Source organism: Aspergillus nidulans, chromosome VIII (genome assembly GCF_000011425.1).
Source record: "Aspergillus nidulans FGSC A4 chromosome VIII".
Lineage (NCBI taxonomy): Eukaryota > Fungi > Ascomycota > Eurotiomycetes > Eurotiales > Aspergillaceae > Aspergillus > Aspergillus nidulans.
The window spans coordinates 3,938,423-3,956,206 of NC_066264.1; the positions used below are offsets into that span (position 1 = coordinate 3,938,423).

The 17,784-nt window shown below is 50.7% G+C and overlaps 8 protein-coding genes across 8 annotated transcripts, besides 2 other annotated features; 3 read left to right on the forward strand and 5 right to left on the reverse strand.

Moving 5' to 3' along the window:
• Nucleotides 1-8,603: part of a sequence feature (contig 1.6 484..266891(-1)) that runs on past the window's edge.
• On the reverse strand, nucleotides 99-2,343 carry ANIA_00292 (putative transcription initiation factor TFIID subunit). The gene is made up of 3 exons (XM_050610991.1): nucleotides 2,322-2,343; nucleotides 1,455-2,269; nucleotides 99-1,405 (listed from the first exon to the last, which is right to left on the reverse strand). The coding sequence occupies exons 2-3, from the start codon at nucleotides 2,216-2,218 to the stop codon at nucleotides 349-351; spliced, it is 1,821 nt and encodes a 606-aa protein (XP_050469265.1). The 5' UTR covers nucleotides 2,219-2,269; nucleotides 2,322-2,343; the 3' UTR covers nucleotides 99-348.
• ANIA_00291 (mediator of RNA polymerase II transcription subunit 11) lies at nucleotides 3,174-3,825 on the forward strand (the record flags this gene model as incomplete). Its single annotated transcript, XM_652803.2, has 2 exons — nucleotides 3,174-3,291; nucleotides 3,373-3,825. Exons 1-2 carry the CDS (start codon nucleotides 3,208-3,210, stop codon nucleotides 3,823-3,825), a joined length of 537 nt encoding a protein of 178 aa, XP_657895.1. The 5' UTR covers nucleotides 3,174-3,207.
• On the reverse strand, nucleotides 4,183-5,278 carry cap2 (F-actin-capping protein subunit beta; the record flags this gene model as incomplete). The annotated part of the gene is made up of 5 exons (XM_652802.1): nucleotides 4,183-4,256; nucleotides 4,309-4,356; nucleotides 4,415-4,684; nucleotides 4,747-5,126; nucleotides 5,250-5,278. The coding sequence occupies 5 exons, from the start codon at nucleotides 5,276-5,278 to the stop codon at nucleotides 4,183-4,185; spliced, it is 801 nt and encodes a 266-aa protein (XP_657894.1).
• mph1 (3'-5' DNA helicase) lies at nucleotides 5,761-8,676 on the reverse strand (the record flags this gene model as incomplete). The annotated part of the gene is made up of 1 exon (XM_050610992.1): nucleotides 5,761-8,676. The coding sequence occupies one exon, from the start codon at nucleotides 8,674-8,676 to the stop codon at nucleotides 5,761-5,763; it is 2,916 nt and encodes a 971-aa protein (XP_050469266.1).
• Nucleotides 8,604-17,784: part of a sequence feature (contig 1.186 514..10198(-1)) that runs on past the window's edge.
• On the forward strand, nucleotides 9,780-10,762 carry ANIA_09450 (uncharacterized protein). Its single transcript, XM_863739.2, has 3 exons — nucleotides 9,780-10,020; nucleotides 10,075-10,365; nucleotides 10,423-10,762. The coding sequence occupies exons 1-3, from the start codon at nucleotides 9,873-9,875 to the stop codon at nucleotides 10,563-10,565; spliced, it is 582 nt and encodes a 193-aa protein (XP_868832.1). The 5' UTR covers nucleotides 9,780-9,872; the 3' UTR covers nucleotides 10,566-10,762.
• Nucleotides 11,326-12,214, forward strand: ANIA_09449 (HD domain-containing protein). Its single transcript, XM_863738.2, has 2 exons — nucleotides 11,326-11,334; nucleotides 11,400-12,214. The coding sequence occupies exon 2, from the start codon at nucleotides 11,404-11,406 to the stop codon at nucleotides 12,088-12,090; it is 687 nt and encodes a 228-aa protein (XP_868831.1). The 5' UTR covers nucleotides 11,326-11,334; nucleotides 11,400-11,403; the 3' UTR covers nucleotides 12,091-12,214.
• Nucleotides 12,373-15,686, reverse strand: ANIA_09448 (uncharacterized protein; the record flags this gene model as incomplete). The annotated part of the gene is made up of 2 exons (XM_863737.1): nucleotides 12,373-15,454; nucleotides 15,508-15,686. The coding sequence occupies 2 exons, from the start codon at nucleotides 15,684-15,686 to the stop codon at nucleotides 12,373-12,375; spliced, it is 3,261 nt and encodes a 1,086-aa protein (XP_868830.1).
• Nucleotides 17,124-17,665, reverse strand: ANIA_11234 (dolichol phosphate-mannose biosynthesis regulatory protein). Its single transcript, XM_050610993.1, has 3 exons — nucleotides 17,633-17,665; nucleotides 17,487-17,567; nucleotides 17,124-17,432 (listed from the first exon to the last, which is right to left on the reverse strand). Exons 1-3 carry the CDS (start codon nucleotides 17,633-17,635, stop codon nucleotides 17,244-17,246), a joined length of 273 nt encoding a protein of 90 aa, XP_050469267.1. The 5' UTR covers nucleotides 17,636-17,665; the 3' UTR covers nucleotides 17,124-17,243.

The following is a 17,784-nucleotide window of genomic DNA, read 5'->3' on the forward strand; positions in this document are numbered from 1 at the left end:
TCTTCGGTGCGAGTAATAGACGGAGAAATTGCTAAGTAAAGAGATACTATAATTACATCCCGTGTTTACGTTACCTTTGATGGAGTGCCTTCTGCTTCATCTATAGCCAACCAATTGCAGCTACACGGTACAAATACATGTTAAATCACCGAAAAACACCACGCCATTCAACCCAGCCGGGACGCCGTCCGGTTGGTCTGAAAGTCCATGCAGAATAAGATCCCAGAAAAGTATGAGGTATGAGGTAAAGAAGAGAAAAGATAACGATCACGAAAGCGGAAAAATAGGAGGGGTATCTGGCGTCAGATAGTCACACAATATACCCAGCCTCAGAGACATGCAAGCCAGTCAAGGAAGATAAGCGCCGCCAGCAATAATCAAATTCATGTTGGTGAATTTCACCTTGTAGACGGGGCTCTTCTTAGTGGGGAACGCACTAATCTGGTCCGGTGTGACAACAACGTCCTTGCCCTTCTTCTTGCCGCTGCCCATCCCTGGCCCAACGGTGCCAGGTGTCTGCGTAGAATTCGCGGCAGCGGAGGAAGCCCCGTCAATCTTCGTGCCTGCGCCGCCTTCTCCGGCAACGCGGCCCTGCGACGGGTCATGGGCAGGACCCATAACATCCCATACTCGAACTGTGCCGTCTGCGCCGCCGGAGACAAGCACATTAGATTCTACACTCCAACTAAGCGACCAAATGCCCCCCTTTCCGTGGCCGCGCATACGCTTGAGGAGGCGGCCGGGTCCCAGATCCCAGAGCAAGATAGACCCGTGGTCGTCCGCGGAGGCGAGGGTTTTCCCGTCGCGGCTGCACGCCAGGGCTGTGATGTTTCCAGTGTGACCGGTGAACATGCGCACTGCGTTGCCGGTAGTAACGGCCCACATGCGGACAGTGCGGTCTGAGCTTCCCGTGAAGACATAAGCGGAGTTGGGGTGGAAGCAGACGCAGTCGACGTCTTGCTCGTGGCCGACAAAGATGCGCTGTTGACGGATGTGATCAGTTACCCAAAGCCGGGCAGTTTTGTCATGGCCGCCGGAGACGAAGTAGTGGCCGAAGGGGCCCCATTGAAGATCCCAGACCGGCTGATCATGGCCCTTGTAGACAACCATGCACTGCCAGAGATCAAGGGACCAAAGGCGAATGGTTCGGTCGGCGGAAGATGAAAGGAGCCATCGGGCGTTTGTTGGTGCCACGGCGTTCTCACTGGGGGTGGCTGATGGGGCAAATGCCACTGCATATACAGGCCCCGAATGGCCGATTAAGCGGCGCGAATTAGTTGGGGGTTCATCTGCACTGTCGTCTGAAGGGATTTTCTTTCCATCTAGGCTCCAAACGCGGATGTATGACTCTTGCATACCAGCTGCAACGAGCAGATTATCATCCGAGAAATCAAGGCAGTTGATCCTAACCTAATTAGCGATCGACCCTCAGAGACGGATCTAAATTGACTAACCCGTCATAAGTGTTGTGGAAAGTGAACATGCACACACTAACGGCAGGACCAACGCCTCCTGTCCTAGATTCAATCCGAAACCTATCACGATTCTCCTTGACTTTTTGCACCTCAATCGCTACATCCCGCGCAGTCGATGGCGGATACGGGATATCGGCGCGCGTCGGAGCTTCATCGTCCTCTTCCTTTTTTATCATTTGGTCAAGCTCCTGCGTTAAGCTGTTTTGACCAGGGCCTGGCGGATTCTTGGCATCTTCATCTGCGAGTTCAGCACGCACGTCACCTTCAAGAGCCTGCTCCATGGAAAGCTTCGCTAGCCTAAGTCGCGGCAAGGTGCCAGCCATCGCGGGATTGTCCCCGGTGTATGCAGAGCCAGGATGATGACCTGGAATGCCTTCATCTTCTGTAGGGAAACTCTGACCCATACCAGCTTGGGACAGCAGTGCCGCAAAGCTGAACCTATCATCAGCCGCGCGCTCTTTGGTAATGATAGTGCAATAGCTGCTCAGTATTGCAGACATAACAGAACCACCTTCTTTCTGCTTGCTTTCGAGAAACTGCATCAAACTGCCAAAGGCTGGATTGCTTAGAACCAGGCGGTATTTATTACCGCGATATAGTTTGGCAATTGAGTTATCTTGAACATGCTCAGGCAAGCTGATAGGCTCTAGCGCCCGTACGTCCTCCGTGTGTTCTGGTAAAAAGAGGTTCTTGTTCCCGTCAAAGAACTGCCTAGCTTCTGGTGTATATAGAGAGGTCACCATATTCAAGAAAGAATAAACGAAAAGCGGCCACAGTACACGCCGCAGTTCCGGCTGCGGAGATATTAGCCTTCAGCAAACAGCACTTGACACAGAGGAATCACACCTTGTACAAGTCTAAGTTATCCTCAACCCAGACCTTGAGCAAATCTAGCAGCCCGATTAGCGTCGATCTGTAATATGCCACAGCTTGCGCTGTCATTAGTCTTACCAAAGCCCATCCTGTACTTGGGCCGGGCATCTTCTCCCAGAGGAGGTAACGGCCGGCCATCAATCTCTTGATTTGCAGACTCCATACGAAGCATAGCCTCAGTGCGACTATAGCCCTTCTTAGCCAAATAGTCAATGACCTAGACAAATGTCAGCACGCAGGGGACCTCGTAGTTCATAAACGCAACACTGTTATCCTCATAATTCAAGCAAACACACAGCCGCCGATCCTAACAGGAACCGAAGAAAAAAACAAAAGAAAAGTGCTCACTCACAATCTGGTTCAGGTTCTGCTGCGACATTGCACCACTAGAGGCCTGCGGTGGAGGGGGCCCTGGGGTAGGCGCCCCAACGGGTGTAGTAGTCATGGGCTGTTGATGAGGAGGCATTGATACACCAGCACCGGGGCCCATACTCCCACTTCGGGGAGCAGGGCTCGGGGCCCCGCCAGGCGCAGACATGTTCTTTCACCCCTGAAACACTCTCAGCCTGGCTAGTCTGAAGGAGACAAGAGAACTCTAATTGGAGACTGAGGCAACTGGGTTGCTGATGCACAGTGACTGGGATGTGAGGGAATCAAATGTCCCTTCCGACATCTTTTTGATTTGATAGAAGTCCGCGCGACGTCGTCCTGTGCTTATGTCAGCAAATCTTCCCCAACTTCGCACGTGACAGGCTGCCTGTCATTTGATAAGGCTTATGTATCTCCGTACACTACTGATTGTTACCAACTTTTGAAAGCCTTGGAGCCTTTTCAACATAAATCTAAGCAAGAAAATACGATGACTGAAAGCAACGATTCTGGGGAGCCTTTTCAAGTCTTCACATCTGCTGATCGCATTCGTCAATTGAACGAAATCGATAAGGTATACGTTACTTTAGAGCTACTGATACTTCCAACTCTGATTTAAGGATCTCCTCCTAACCACGTATTTTCATTGTTCTAGGATGTAGCGAAACTAATCCACTCGGCTGGACTCGCGATTCAAGCCCTTACAAACGCAAGATCTAACGACTCTACAACTCTCGCGTCTGCGGACAACTCGCTCGATTCTCATAAGGCTCGATTCAAGGAAGCTACGTCACAGTACTTTGCGCTTCTTTCGTCAATCGATGTTCGATTGCGGCGCCAGGTCTATGCTCTGGAGGAAGCTTCAATTCTTGCGCCGGACTCGTCTTCTAGAACGGGTGATTCTGGTTCAGGTGCGGCTGCGGGAGGCGCATCGAACCCGTTGGATGTTAGCTGGCTGAATAGTAGGAAGGATACTGTGGGCAAGGAGAAGGAGGCAGAGCTCTGGGCGGCTGCGAGACAGTTTGTTCAGCAGATTCACCAGGCCAACTCTGAAGATAAGGCTACAGTGAAGGTGGAAGGAGAACAGGAGACCATGGAAGTGGACTAATGTCTACCTTGTTGACACGATCGGGCCTCTATCGAGAAATCTGGGGACGATACATTTCGTGCATATTGTACAGGAGCGATTTGTTTTACTTAGCGTGCACGCCTTGTTGGATGGCTGCATGCGTCCGATAATGGATATGACCTTATGATACCCGCACTTGAATGCATTGCCTCGCTATATGCTGAATAGTTCCTGTACAGCTGCCGGATCTGGACACCCCTAGTCGTCCCGTAGATCGACTTTGTGGTATACGCTCCGATGATAGATTATAGTTACAGAGGACTGAGCCAGTACTTTCTTGGAACGCAAGATATCTCTGCATATTCGTGACAACTGCTACAACAAACTGTACACAGCCTACCGCTGCAGTCCACGAATCATTTCCTGGTGGGTGGCTCTGTCCCTGTTGGTTTCCGAAAGCGGTCCAATGCCTAAAGAATCAGCTTCAGGGTCCAGATTACAAATGCAGGATATACCACTTACTCCTCAGCTCGCCAACTACGTCCTTTGCTTTACCGAAGTAGACCTCCTCTGCAAGTCAGGTCAGCAAAGATCCCTACCAATGTAATTAGGTAAAAGGCGTACGTACGCAGCAAGTTCCTCATCTTCAACTCCATATCTTCCACAAGCTTTCCGACATTGGCGACATGGCTTGCGTCCGAATCAACATTCATATCGACCTCGATCTGCCGGGTCATGTTCCCGCTCAGATCCATCTCGCCAAGAGCCTCGTTCTCATTGGACAGATGAAGTATTACAGTGCTAGTGAGCTTATAGTGGGCCATTCGTCCTCGGTCAGTCGCCTCGAAGACGTGAATGCTATCCCATTCACCAGAGTGCTTTCCGCCTGGGGACACGCCTGTACGCATGAATGCATTAGTAACGTCCAATTCGTTCCCACTCTATAAGGTGGCGACGCACCCTTTTTCAGAAGTATAACACCTGCAAACCCATCGTCCAGATCCCAGAAGTACACACTCCCAACACCGCCCTCGTAGTACAGCTCGCGATAGACATCAAACGCCTCATTTGCGGCAACTTCCAGCCTTCTCACTCGCTCGCTCGGTACTGTGCCATCGTCAAGAGGAGGATCAAACTCATTGCTCCAGGGGGATCTGTAGCTGTCGCCGTCGCGGTTATAGTCGCAGAGTAAGTAGTCGCGCTTTGTCTTGGGACATCGACGGATCTCGAGCGGCTGGTCGACGGATGATAGAAGGTCTTCGGTAAGGTCGGGCACAATAGAGGTAATTGCCTGGAGGTTCTGCTTTGTGTCACGGGGGTTCAGGCGCCGGAGGAGGTCGCTGGTGCAGCCATGGCGTCCGTGTCAGCGGAGTGTGCAGGGTGCAGGCGGGGTTGGTTTGGGGTAGACATGTTTGGAATGGGCGGGGTATATTGCGAAGACAGTTTTCAAGTGAAGGACTTACAGCGCACTATCAAATTGGGCGTCCGCCATTATAGTGGTTTCGTGGGGATTGTTGTTGTGCTTTGGGTTGTTTACTTGTTTAAGGTCAAAGGTGTCCCTGAAGATGACGCGGGATGAGAGGTGCGTGGGCGCAACAAGCCGAGATGTGGCTTTAAGAGCTCCGCCTGGGCACTATATAGTCATCTACTGCAGAGCAATAGTACGCAGATCGGTCTGTAAATAAGAATATCTGTAAAATATCTGTAAACGGATTGCTTCATAAGCAGCAATAACTCTCATCTTCTTGTTACTTCGAGCTTGACGCCCAATTGACTATACGATGGTCCAGAAACGTCGGCGAAAAGTCAATCGACTCCAATATTGACTCCTGACTGATTCTTGTATGAAGCCCATCTCCTTATATACAGGAAGACGGGTGAATAAGCGCTATGTGTAATTATATTCCTAGATATCATCCTGAATGTTTATACAATCAAAAAGCCCAATGGTCTTCCAATCGTATTGAACAATCATTACTCGTCACTGTCATTATCGAGCACAATCCTTCTCCGTTTTGGGTGATCTCTGCGCTCGGCATCCGGTGTCAAAAGAGCAGTAGGGTTTGGGAAGTTGAAATCATCTTCGATACGACTGACTTTGCGCGGAGGTTGAAACGGTTTCGGCTGCTGATAGCCCAAAATATCTGACAACAGCTTGCTAGGCGAGGGGAAATCTACATCAGTGTCGATATCTCCAGAATCCCCGAGTGGAAACTGGGGTGCATTTAGTTTTCGGCCGGAGTTTGCTGAGCTCAGACGGCGTTCAGCAGTTGCACACTTGCTAGAAAGAAGGGACTCTTCGAAAGACAGCTTTGCCTCACGATCCAATACTTCTTTGAAGCGCTCCTCGCAGTCTGCCCCAATCTGATTTATTCGTTGCAAGGCATCGACAACACGCTGTGTGAGAGAGCCATGGCCCACCATCTTCGTTGGTCGCCCAATTGACTGCAGCTTGGGAAAGGCGTCGCTTCGAGGATAGCGGATAAATTCTGGACTAGTGCCTCCTACATTCTGGTAGTGCTGCTCTAGTTCCTTCTGTTGAGCGGGAGTGAGCAGGACATCATTTATGTCTGGAACCGGCACAGGCTCTGGCGTCGGTATCCGAGCTTTCCGAGTTTCATTTTGTTTTGTTCTTGGCTTTGCTGCCGGTTTCGATGTCCCTGTCAAGCTCGATGCCTTTGTAAAACCTGTTTCGACGTTGTCCGGCATGTGAAATTGCTTTGCGGGCTTCTTCGGGACACGTCCCTTGCGTTTCTTCGGCTCCGGAAGGTCGCTGGCTTCATTTTCATTGGGAATGTCCACATGTCGTTTGTCAGGGACTGGTTTTATGCCACGAGGTATGATGCGCGGAGATCTATCGTCATGAAACGTAAACTGGGATCCACTCGCTATAAGCTGTTGCATCTTTTCATAGTTGTCTTTCGCCTTAAGATAGTTCTCTTCCTCCTTGCCTTGCATAAGAAGCAAAACGATATTACCGGCTCTCTTTCGACCAGTCCGTCCCATGCGTTGCAACATGCGTATTGGGGACGCCGAAGAATCGTAACACACAATGAGGTCGACCTCTCCGATATCCAACCCTTCCTCACCGATCGAGGTGGCCACAATCGTGTTATAGGTACCCTTCTTGAACTTCTGAATGATGTCAAGCTGGGTTTTCTGACCCATTCCTTCTGAGCCTTTAGCACTGCTTTGCCCAACAAAAACATGGGGCCGTATCATGGGCTCATATCTTTTGAGAACTCTTGTCACTTCTTCAGCGCTGTCCCGAAAATGTACGAAAATCATCACTCTGGTAGCTGTTTGGTTCTCATTACCAGCTCCATGAGTGCCTTCACCAGCATCCATAAAGTGGTTCAAAACAACCTGCCTCAGGTATTCTAGCTTTGGATGTCCAATAAACTCAGGGTTCCTGGTCCATGGAGTTAGATAGTTCATGAGCTTTTTGAAGTGCTCGTCTTGCACAATTTGACGTTGGTATTTCCCTCCTTTCTTCCCGTCCGTGTTGGATTGAAAATGAAGCAGGTGGCGATATAAAGGAGTAATCCCATGATACTTGAGCAGGTCAATACCATGTGCCATGCTTGCCAAAACTGTAAATATTGCGTTGATCTTATTCTTTAAGCCAAAGTGTGCATTCCTGCCAGCGTCAGACAACATCCACTGCTGTCTCGCTTTGGTGAGTCCGTATGGGGTCAACGACATCGGATCCCTTCCCCAAAATGCATTCAGTGTACGAAGTTGGTCAACAAGCGGTTGTAGTGTGCTAGACAAAAGGTCCATGCATAAAATCATTTCATCTGAATTCTGAAACGTTTGGATGTCTGTGTTTCTCGCATGCACGTATTCTCGGATATCGAGTGAATGCTCAGTGCGAATCTCCACCCTGGCGATATCAAGGCCATCAATGACGGCTTGTACCGATTCGACAGTGGACCCGGGTGTTGCTGTCAAAGCTAAAACCCTAAAGCTCTGGTTAAACCTCCGCAAGAATTTGACGACTTCGACATATGCGTAGCCGCCAGTAGCACGATGAGCCTCGTCCACTACGAGTAGCACGATTCGTTTCGGGTCGGCTATCCCCGATTTAAGATCGTTTGTCAAAGTTTGGGGAGTCATGAAGAAGACTCGCTTTGATTTCCATTCTTCCGCTCTGATTCCAGGAGGAGCTTCGCCTGTTAACATGGTCGTTTGAGAGCGTGGAATACCCGCAATCCGTAGACAGGCAGATATTTGCTGAGCTACCAGCGGTTTTGTTGGAGCGACAAATATAATTTGAGCGCTTTTAGTCCAGCGTAGCCAGTTAAGCATGATGGTGGCGGCTATGAAAGTTTTACCCAAACCTGTAGGCAGAGCTACTAGAAGGTTATAAAATAACCCTTTCTGGGTGATGTTAAACTGATAATCGCGTGTCTTTCCCAGGTTGGTAGGGTATACCCATGTTTCCAAAGCGTCCTGATTTAATTTGTGCTGAGTCGGGGGCTCTACCTTGTCCGGCGGGACCGTTATCTGCTTACCAACCAAGGGTTGTGTTGCTGAGCTTCGAGCCGCAATATCGAATAATGTTGTTTGACGAACACCTAGAGGACGATTTCGAGCCTCTGAAGTGGTCCAAGGTATCTTCGGTGCTTGCGTCGTTGGTGGTGAGAGGGATAAGTCCGAATCGAACGCATCGTCAGGAATGTCGTCAATGAGGTTGACCGAGTCCGAGGGCGCAAAGGCCGGGGCATCGCCAGAGCTTTTGAGGTTGGCTGACTTGGCTTCTGTCCTGTTCTCCTCCTCAAACGACTGTAGAGACGCCTCGATCGCGGCCGTTAGGTCTTCATCATCTCCAAAATCCTGCTCTTGCCCAGTGCTATGGCCATCGCGTTCGGCTACGGCCGTGCGCATGGTCGGCGGGGATGGCGGAATAGGATCCGGTTTCTTCCATCGAGGTCCACGTATTTTCTCTGGAGGTGAAGGTGGCTGCGTTAACTGGGTAACGAAAATGTTTTCGCGGATGTCCAACGTTCGCTTGGGAACAAACGTCCTATATTTGGCCGTTCGCTCTCCAGGGTCGTCCAGAGTACGGATTTGGTCTCGAGATGATGGCCGGTGCTCGTCGCTATTGCGGTATGATTCCGATCCTGAGTCAAACCCCTCGCTGCTACTAGCTCCATCAATGGTCTTCTGGCGCGCTCGCGGGCGAGCTTCTTCAGACTCTTGAGCGCTCAGACGGCGTCGTTTTGCTGATCTTGGAGAGTCATTGCTGTAGACCACAAAGTCTTCCAGGTCACTGTCCAAATAATCGGATGAGCCTCCATCGAGGTCGGACATGTCTGGCTGAGCGCTTCTAAGATATCGTGGACTTGATTGACGGAGCAAGCGCGTCGCGAAGCATCGCGAGATCATGTGATGGATATTATATGCCTCAGGCGACCACAGGCTAGGCTTCTGCACCAGTCCGGCCAATCAGGTTCCCAAGTCTGAAAAGATAGAAGTGGACTTATTTTAGTGTGATCGGCTGCTTACCTGTCGGTTATTTTGGTCTGAATGATGTGTTGTTTATGGGTCCGTTCATTTAGAATGCCCCGGATTTGCGTCCGTCTGAAGACCGGCTTAGTCTTCCCATGTTGTTGCCCAGAGTTGGTAAACAGAGTCTCCAAACTCCACCACTGGGGTGGCCAATCTGACAGCTCATTATGCACCTCTAATCTAAATTCGTGACTGTAGGTGCTCTGGATTCGCCCTAACCAGGGAATTCCAAGGTTGATCGATAGGAGCCGTGAAACTCGACTAATGGCAGCGCGCCAAAAGACGACAAGCCCGCCGGGGGTTTCAATTAATGGCCTGAAGCTTTGTGATTCATGGCCCAATTGTCTCGTGTAACAGCTGACCTGACCTGGTTCTGCAGTAGCCGGCGCTTTGTGCCCTTTGCTTTTTGCCCCCGGTCCCTTTTTTTCCTCGCCTTTCCCTTCTCCTCTTCCTCCTCTTCTTTCTCCCCAGCCACGTCCTTCGTTTGGTTTCTCTGCTGAATTTAAGTCTTCAGTTTTTCCTTCGAAGTTCTCTTCATTGAAACCCACGTCTGTCGTTTCTGACTTATCAAGATGAAGGTCTCTCTCGTTACTCTGACCTCAGTGCTCGCCCTGGTTGCTGCCCAGGATTCGTCTTCGTCGTCCGAGTCTTCTACCGAGACCTCTACTGCGCCGACCACTACTCCCAGCTTGACTGCTGCTGAACGATGCGCGCTCAACTGTACGGACCATTCTAATTTTCCATTAGGATACTGCGTATACTAATTAACCGCAGGTGGTGACAACGACCTCTGCTGCGTGGCCGCATGTTACAGCGTGCCTTGCCCTAGCGACCAGCAGGCCAACAACACCAACACCTGTGTCTCGCAGTGCGACCAGGGTGACGGTTCCGAGGAGGACATCCAGGCGTACGCTGAGTGCCAGGCTCGCTGCATCAGCAGCACTTACTTCCCTGGCACTGTGACCGTCACTAGCGCTCCCACCGGCAGCTCAACTGGCTCGAACACCGCCACGACCACTAGCTCGGGTGACGACGCCGACAGCACTGATGACTCCAACTCGGATGGTAAGCTCTCTTTTGGCACCGCGTCTCTTACCGCCACAAGTCCTGACCTATTTTTAGATTCGAGCGCCACCAGCACCAACGGCGACGAGGCAACCGCGACCGGCTCGGGCGACGAGCCCTCTGACACTAACGCTGCCGCCAGGCTCGGTGTCTCTGCTGCTGGTCTGGCAGGTCTCCTCATGGCCGCTTGGGCTCTGTAAGGGCCTTGCCGAAGCAATTCAGTCTGGTATGAAGTGCGGTGCTGATTGCACGATTCACGGGCCATGCAAGGCATTAATGGTTTGGATGGATTGGAACGTTGTCTGATGGTTATCTACATAGTCTTTACTTCTACTCTCTATTCTACTAATCACTGATCGATACCATAATAATTGAGTTAATTAACCCTGTACTCCTTGCTTCTCCCTTTCTGTTTTTCGCAAACTTCCAAGTCTATTTACAAGTTACAACGTCGCAGAATCAGATAGAATCCCCTGGATATTTCGCATACTTCGTACTCGAGAATAGACTGGGATGCCGATCGCTGCTCTTCGACTTGTTTCTGTGGGCCGGTGGGCCCATAAATAATCACCACCTGACGCCCGGGTACGAGATCTGTGGAGTGTGGAGACTGGAATGAACATCAGGCTGTCATTTCTTTCTCTAAAATGTCTTGACCAACAGTTATTTACTGTTATTCGTGTACAGTAGCTTAGAATTCGCGTGCTTAGCACATATAGTACAATATATTGATTGCTGAATTTCTAGCTTTAAAGGGTGCTTAGAACTTGAACCTTGAACCAGTCATCCAGCAGCGGAACCACCCGCTGTGCTGTAACCTAGGCCTGGCTCTTTGGAGCCTGTTGCTGTGGAGGTCCAGTCGTGACTGGCCCGGTCCAACTCCCGACGCGTCAAATTGAAGCCGCAACGCGTCTTTTGACAACCGCATGCTTATGCATGATTCAGTACATAGATACAGAGAAAATCAAGGTAAATAACCATCTACACTTAAGTAGCCATCTGTGCGGGCAAGGAAGCTGACATTCAAGAATTAGAACCATGTCTGAGGATCCGCTCATCGCACCAATTTCAGCTTTTGTAACGAAATGCATGAAAGATTACGATCCAAGCCATAATCCAGCGCATATCAATCGCGTTGTGAATCTTGCATTGCGAATCCTCCAGTCTGAAGAGGCCAAAACGCCCAAGCCCATAGACAAACTCACCGTCCACCTTGCGGCCCTACTGCACGATATCAGCGACAGGAAGTATCTTCCCCAAGATTCAGAGCAGGACGCAAATACAATCCCCCCGCACAAACTAGTCGAGTATATCCTCCTCAAGCATGGCGCTGATGCGACCCTGGCCCAGCGCGTACAAACGATTGTTTCGCATGTCTCGTATACGACGGAGTGTAAAGACCCGTCAGCTATAAGGCGGTTGATTAAGGATGAAGGGCTGGTTGAGCTGGCGATTGTGCAGGATGCAGATCGGCTGGATGCGCTGGGCGCTATTGGGATCGGACGGTGCTTTACGTTCTTGGGTGCGAAAGGAAGGGATATGTTAAAGGAGGGTGAGGAGTGGGAAATGGAGAATTCGATAAGGCATTTTGGCGAGAAATTGGAAAGATTGGAGGGAATGATGAAGACGGAGACAGGGAAGAAGATGGCTAGGTCCAGGACGGAGAGGCTGGTGGAATTTCGAAGGTGGTGGGAGGAGGAGATTGGGGATATTTCTTCTAACTGAGATTGCGTGGACTATTCTCGTCTATTCTCACAGGTATGTAGATAACATGCGCACCAAAGAAAACAAAATGAATGTAGAGCTCGTCAGGCCAGTGTTGAACGAAACAGCGCTGTCGTGCAGATTAGAGTATGAAATTCCATGTGAACAGCGATGGATGACGTTTAGATAAAAAGGAGACCATAATAAAAAACCAACCCCAACGCCAACCAATATAAGTGTCTAAAATTGCGTAGAACCAATGCCACCTCAGCGAGTGATATATGCATACACTGTGGTTAAGGATCAGACCCGGTCAACGGCAAAGTCCAAAACCTCACAGTCGTCTTCGAAGAATCCATCCTCGCCGCCAGCCTGGAACGGTGACGAATGTTTCTTCTTCCGTCGTGTGGTGATTACCACTTCCTCCACGTTCCCAGTGCTGTTTCCCATGCTGATCGTATTCACGATACCTCCACCTGGCCCCTGTTGAAGTTCATGCATAGCAACGTCACCTTCATCCTCGCTACTGATGCTGACACGGCGAACATGTAGCTTGGACATGCCCATACTTCCGCCAAATACCCACTGGCCTCCTGGCGTCGCAGTGGTTGAGCCATCCGCCTCACCCGTTTCAGAGTAAGTAAACAGACTAACTCTCTGGTCAGTGTGGAAGGGTTGATATGGTGCGTTGGTTTCAAGCTCTGCCTGGGAAAGCGGCTGGCACTTGAGCTTTGATGACGCGGAGGGTCGTGCAGTTGCGGACGGAAGAGTCAAAGATGCACAAACCATCAATTCTGGATTGAAACTGCTGATTCCCATAGGGCCGCAGGAGCTGGACAGATTCGCAGGCAGCCGAAATTCAACTTCCTTGCTTCCAACAACTAGCTGCGGTTGCCGTGATCTATTGGGCAGCATGGACCGCTTGATCCTGTACAATCGGAAGTAGCCATTTGCTACAAGAGCCAAGAATGGCTGACCCTTGTGAAGGACCCAAGTGACCCGCGATGCAGCGGGCTCGCGTGTAAACCCAGAAATATGAAGCCGGTTCTCACCAACATGACGCAGAGTATTTACCGTGCCACTAGCGGCAGCTCCCATTGACTTGCTGAGACCAGCAGCAACAGCTTTCCCGCCTATGCCCGCAGCGGTCGGGATCGTAAAGCCATTCATCGCAGGAAATGCCGCCCCAGCTGATGGGGCTCGGCCTCTAACAGCTTCAAAGATAGGCTGTGTCTTGCCACCCACAAGCTTGATGGCGGTTGATAGGGGATTCGCATTTGTCGTGCGCATGGTTAATTCCTCAGAGCCAACGTCTTTTGGCGATTGTCTACCTCGCGTTGGCCGAGCCCTGCGGAAAGGAGGCCATTGAAAAGCAGTTCGCGGGAGGTCGAAGACATGTACTGTGCCTTTGAGGGTAATCACGGCCAGACGATCACCAGAAGGCGGACACCATATTACATCCACGATATGCGACTCTGTCAACCGTGAGTACCGTGCGACCTGACGCACACTCGCGGATACTGTAGCCGAGTCCTCGGTCAAGAAAAGCCCAGCGCGACAGTGCTTCGCCTGCATGAGATCCCATATATATTGAACATCCCCTTTCTTGCTCGCTGTGAGGAGCATGAGGCCACTAGGAGAGAAGGACAAAAAGCTGCAGCCATTCGGTACTTGGAATGTGGCAACAGGGCTGAACATGATTGCGCTCTTCGAGTCTCCACCTTCGTCAAGCTTCTTCAGATCGAGGATTGATACAAGATCTGGTTCGGCTGGAGAAGTGTTCTGTGTGTCTTGAGCATGGGTTGGAGGAAAGATGCTGTATCCTTGCGGAAAGTCCATTGCTTGGGAGCGGCGCTGCTGGGAATTTTGCTGCTGATCCTTGTTCCAATAACTATTCCAGGCCTGCAAGCCCTGATCGCTCATCCAGCGAGCTCCTCGCACGAACTCCTGCGTAACACCCCTAGCAACTTTGTCCAGAAAGCTTTCGCCCTCACCGACATCAGTTACGCAGGTAGTCGCTGGTCGGGAAGGGGGACTACGAGTCTCCAGACCGAAGATTTTCCCTTTCACCAAAGGCGCTGGTACTGTTCCTCCCAGAGATGCTCGATATGTAGATGACGGCGGTACGATAGCTAACCATCTTCCGTTCAATGCAACAATTGGATTATCAGCTTTGGCAGTTCCGTGAGGTGAGTCATTTCGAGACCCATCCGGATCCGTTGAACTCGAAGATGTCGAGTAGCGTCTTGCTTCCCTCGACTGAATACTAGTCCAGGTCTTCCCTAGGCACTGGTATCCATTAATATTATAAATGTAGATTTCGCCACTGATACCAGATCCTAGGATAAGGTAGCTGCCACTTGTAAAGAGCCTCAAATTCCCGATTGGAGATGGCGCCAAATTCGCAAGTCCAGGGAGGTTCTCAAAGCACGGGCTAGGCTTCGTTGTGAAGAGGGTTGAAATGTGATCTCCAGTTCTAAGAGAGTATACCTCAACCCTTGTTTGGTAGAACCGTGTGTCATCTCTGATCTGACGCCTATCAGCACTAGAATACCGTCCTCCGGTGGGGAGGTCATTCGATTCAGAGCCATTAGAAGACACATGACCCTCGTCGTCGGATGGAATACAAGGGCCATGAAGGATGATAGCGACATGCGGCCGGGATCCCGAAGCTAAGTTGTCACCTGCAAGTATTTTCGCTTCAACGACCCGGCCATTCAGTCCATTCAACCTTCCAATAGGGCGTGCCTTGCGATCTTCAATAGTCAAAACCTCCAGCGTACCATCGCTACCAACAAGAAGAACGGTGCCGCCCATGCGTGAAGACTTAAACGGTGGGCTCGAGATGGTGTCGAATGCGCAGAATGAATACTGCGAGTCCGTTGGCGTTCGACTTTGGCCGGAGAGCGATGGAATGTCGATGTCAGGGGCTCGGTAGAAGTGAGGCTGCGGTAAATGAGGGGGAGGTATCCGGTCACTGAAGGGAATGTTGGCAGATTGACTCTTATGTCTATCAGCAGACTGCTGCCGAGAGAAGGCGCCGCTTGAATATCCATTCCCGTAGCTCATAGGCCTTGTTCTGGGTGGCGGAGAGGCGGAAGACGGATGGCTGAAACCGCCTTTATCCTGGCTCGTCAGAAAACCACCAAAGGGGGATCCGCTGACGAAGTCATCTTCATAACCATCTTTCGGGGGACTCTTTCCAAACGGGATGGATTTGGCCCAGTTATTTGTGCGATAGGCGAAGTCTTGCTCAGGGGTATCTCTAAGCGAACCCAGAGCATCGAGAACAGGTGATGCGATAGTAGTGGGCTCGGTCTGCGGTTCAGGAGGCAAATCAGGATAAGATGATGGTTCGGCCTGCGAGGGTGAGGATCCTTCTATCCTGAAAGCCATGGGTTTAGTCTCCATGCCCTGAATCTGAGCTGTCGTACTCACAAATCGTCCACGGGGACCCTTGAAGTCACCTTGGCACCCTTGTTTTTCTTTCCCTTTTTCTTGCTCTTTCCCCCAGTCTCATTATCTGGCTTGGCGGGGATTGTGTCTTCCACGGGGCCTATGTCGCCCGGTAACCGGCTCTGCTGGCGAGACAAGTCGTCCGAAGCTGCCGGGAGCATTAAAAGGATGAGCTGCCTCAGCGAGGCAGGGCGGGATTAGTAAGAACAGCCGCCCTCAAGACCTTTTACGAGGCCTGAGAACGGAAAGTCGAAGTATGGTCAGCGTTCTAGAGCTCTGCGCTTGACGGTCCCTGGTTGTAGTCTACCTATGTCGACAAGCTGTCAGCATGAGTCCCCAAGCATCAACACCGCCGCCGGGTCTTCCAGGGGCCTCTTACAGTCTTATCCCAGCGAGACGCAATAATCTACTATTTCAACGCTGAAGATGGTATGGATGTATGGTTGAGAAGAGGCGTCGAGATAGCACGGTATCTCGACGGGGAACTCTGATACAGTACGCGTCGATCTGGGTAACGGGGACTGGGTCGGAAGCACAGCTTAAACCGGCGAGTCCACGTTAAGAGACAAGACGGAATGTAGCCACCAGGGAGTAGGTCTTTCCAAAATTTGCAAGTCGAGCAGGGCAGTACAACAGCGAGTTGGGGGTTGTAGGAGGAAAGGTGTAGATAGCGATAGAGGGGCGGGGGAGGGGAACCGGATCAGGTCAGGAGCATAGTGAGCTATCGGAAATGACATCTACCTTCTGGTAGGCTGACACGACTCCAGTTGGTAATTTTCCACGACTCCAGTTAGTCCCCTGGTAGAGAACTACTCGGCAATATTCCTAGAACCACTACTGCGCCTCCCTTGCAGGCTTCTGCTGGGAGTTTCGGCAGCAATTGTTGTTGGATTCTGTTCTCATGACACGGAGAGGGGAATCGATTGGCTGTTGGAGACGATATTTTACAGGAACCTGACGTTCGTAATGGTATGACGCCAACGATGACAATACATCTGTGGGGACGAGCTTCAGCTTCAAGGAGCTAAAAGGGATGTAAGGGAACATGGATACTCGCTATGGAGCAGAAGAGAAAATACCAGTTTCTTGAATCTGTTCTGGGGTTTATCATCCTGCTGGTACACTTAAGCCGGAGTATACAAATTACACTAATACGATCTATTACACTGAGGGGGTGATGAGCTATGATCCGGCATCAGCCCTGCCAAATAGCATTTCTCAACGGTATCATCCGAATGCCACGGTTCTCTTCATCTTCTCCTATGGATCAAAGTTCATCATCCATGGCGACCGGTTCCAGCCGCACATGAATAACCAACAAGAACCCGTGACTTCGATCACGAGGTTGTACATCATCAGCTTGCCAGGTCAGTGCCATGGTCAAATGCATTATGACGCTGATGGTCAGACCAAGTCTTTGATCGTCTTGTTTCAAGCACAGTCAGCAAGGTGGCGTCTAATATTATAGGTACTGCTTTTGTCTCTTTTTATCTCCCAAGTGCCCTAGTGAAGTCCTCCAGGAAGGAAGAGAATCGGTAAGGGCTACTCAGTGGTTAAGGTCAGCTTAATTTGCTCAACTCAGGAACATGTTGCCTGGTCAAATTGAAATGATTAGAATAATAGGAAACTATAGTTACAGGTATTTAGATATAAAAGCACAACCCGTGGCCGAAAAAGTTCTCCTATACGCACGCATGTATCCTTCAGCCGTTCTCTTTTTAAGTCTTCTTCTTTGCAGCCGCCGCCTTGGCCTTTGCTGCCTTCTTCTTGTTGCTATTGATCATGACTATTCCGATAAATGTACCAACGACAGCGGAACCCAAAAGGGTAAGGAACACGGGGATGCGGATGGCCCAAACGCGAGGGGGAAAGAAGGCATGGAGAGGGTGGCCGGGGTCGACAAACGGCTGTCATAAGGTTAGCCTTTTCGTCCAGCAAAGTAATGAGCGTCCATCACGTACCATGAGAAGTGTCCACGCCGTGTAGTAGAGGAAGATTGCAGTAGCGGCCAAAAGCATGGCGGATCCCACAAGTTGGCCCAGCTGGCGTCGGATCAACAGTTGCCTTTACATTTTCATGAGTAGTCAAGAGTGGGGTGATCTCTTACCATAGTGACAAGGAATGGAAACCAGATACAGACAAGAGGTCGTTGGGATGTTTGTTGTATACTCGCAGGAGACTCGGCCAGCCTGGCTCCTGAATGGTCACGTGCATTACCGCGCTAAGACTCTTTGCCGCTCCATGTTCTGACTTCCATCC

Bases quoted from the DNA above. Each gene is read 5' to 3' on its own strand.
- ANIA_00292 (XM_050610991.1), bottom strand. From the start codon at position 2,218: ATGGTGACCTCTCTATATACACCAGAAGCTAGGCAGTTCTTTGACGGG. The intron at 1,406-1,454 runs GTTAGTCAATTT...TAATTAGGTTAG, and splicing joins TTCCACAACACTTATGACGG to GATCAACTGCCTTGATTTCT.
- ANIA_09450 (XM_863739.2), top strand. From the start codon at position 9,873: ATGAAGGTCTCTCTCGTTACTCTGACCTCAGTGCTCGCCCTGGTTGCT. The intron at 10,021-10,074 runs GTACGGACCATT...AATTAACCGCAG, and splicing joins TGAACGATGCGCGCTCAACT to GTGGTGACAACGACCTCTGC. The intron at 10,366-10,422 runs GTAAGCTCTCTT...ACCTATTTTTAG, and splicing joins TGATGACTCCAACTCGGATG to ATTCGAGCGCCACCAGCACC.
- ANIA_09449 (XM_863738.2), top strand. From the start codon at position 11,404: ATGTCTGAGGATCCGCTCATCGCACCAATTTCAGCTTTTGTAACGAAA.
- ANIA_11234 (XM_050610993.1), bottom strand. The intron at 17,433-17,486 runs GTACGTGATGGA...ACCTTATGACAG, and splicing joins CGGCGTGGACACTTCTCATG to CCGTTTGTCGACCCCGGCCA.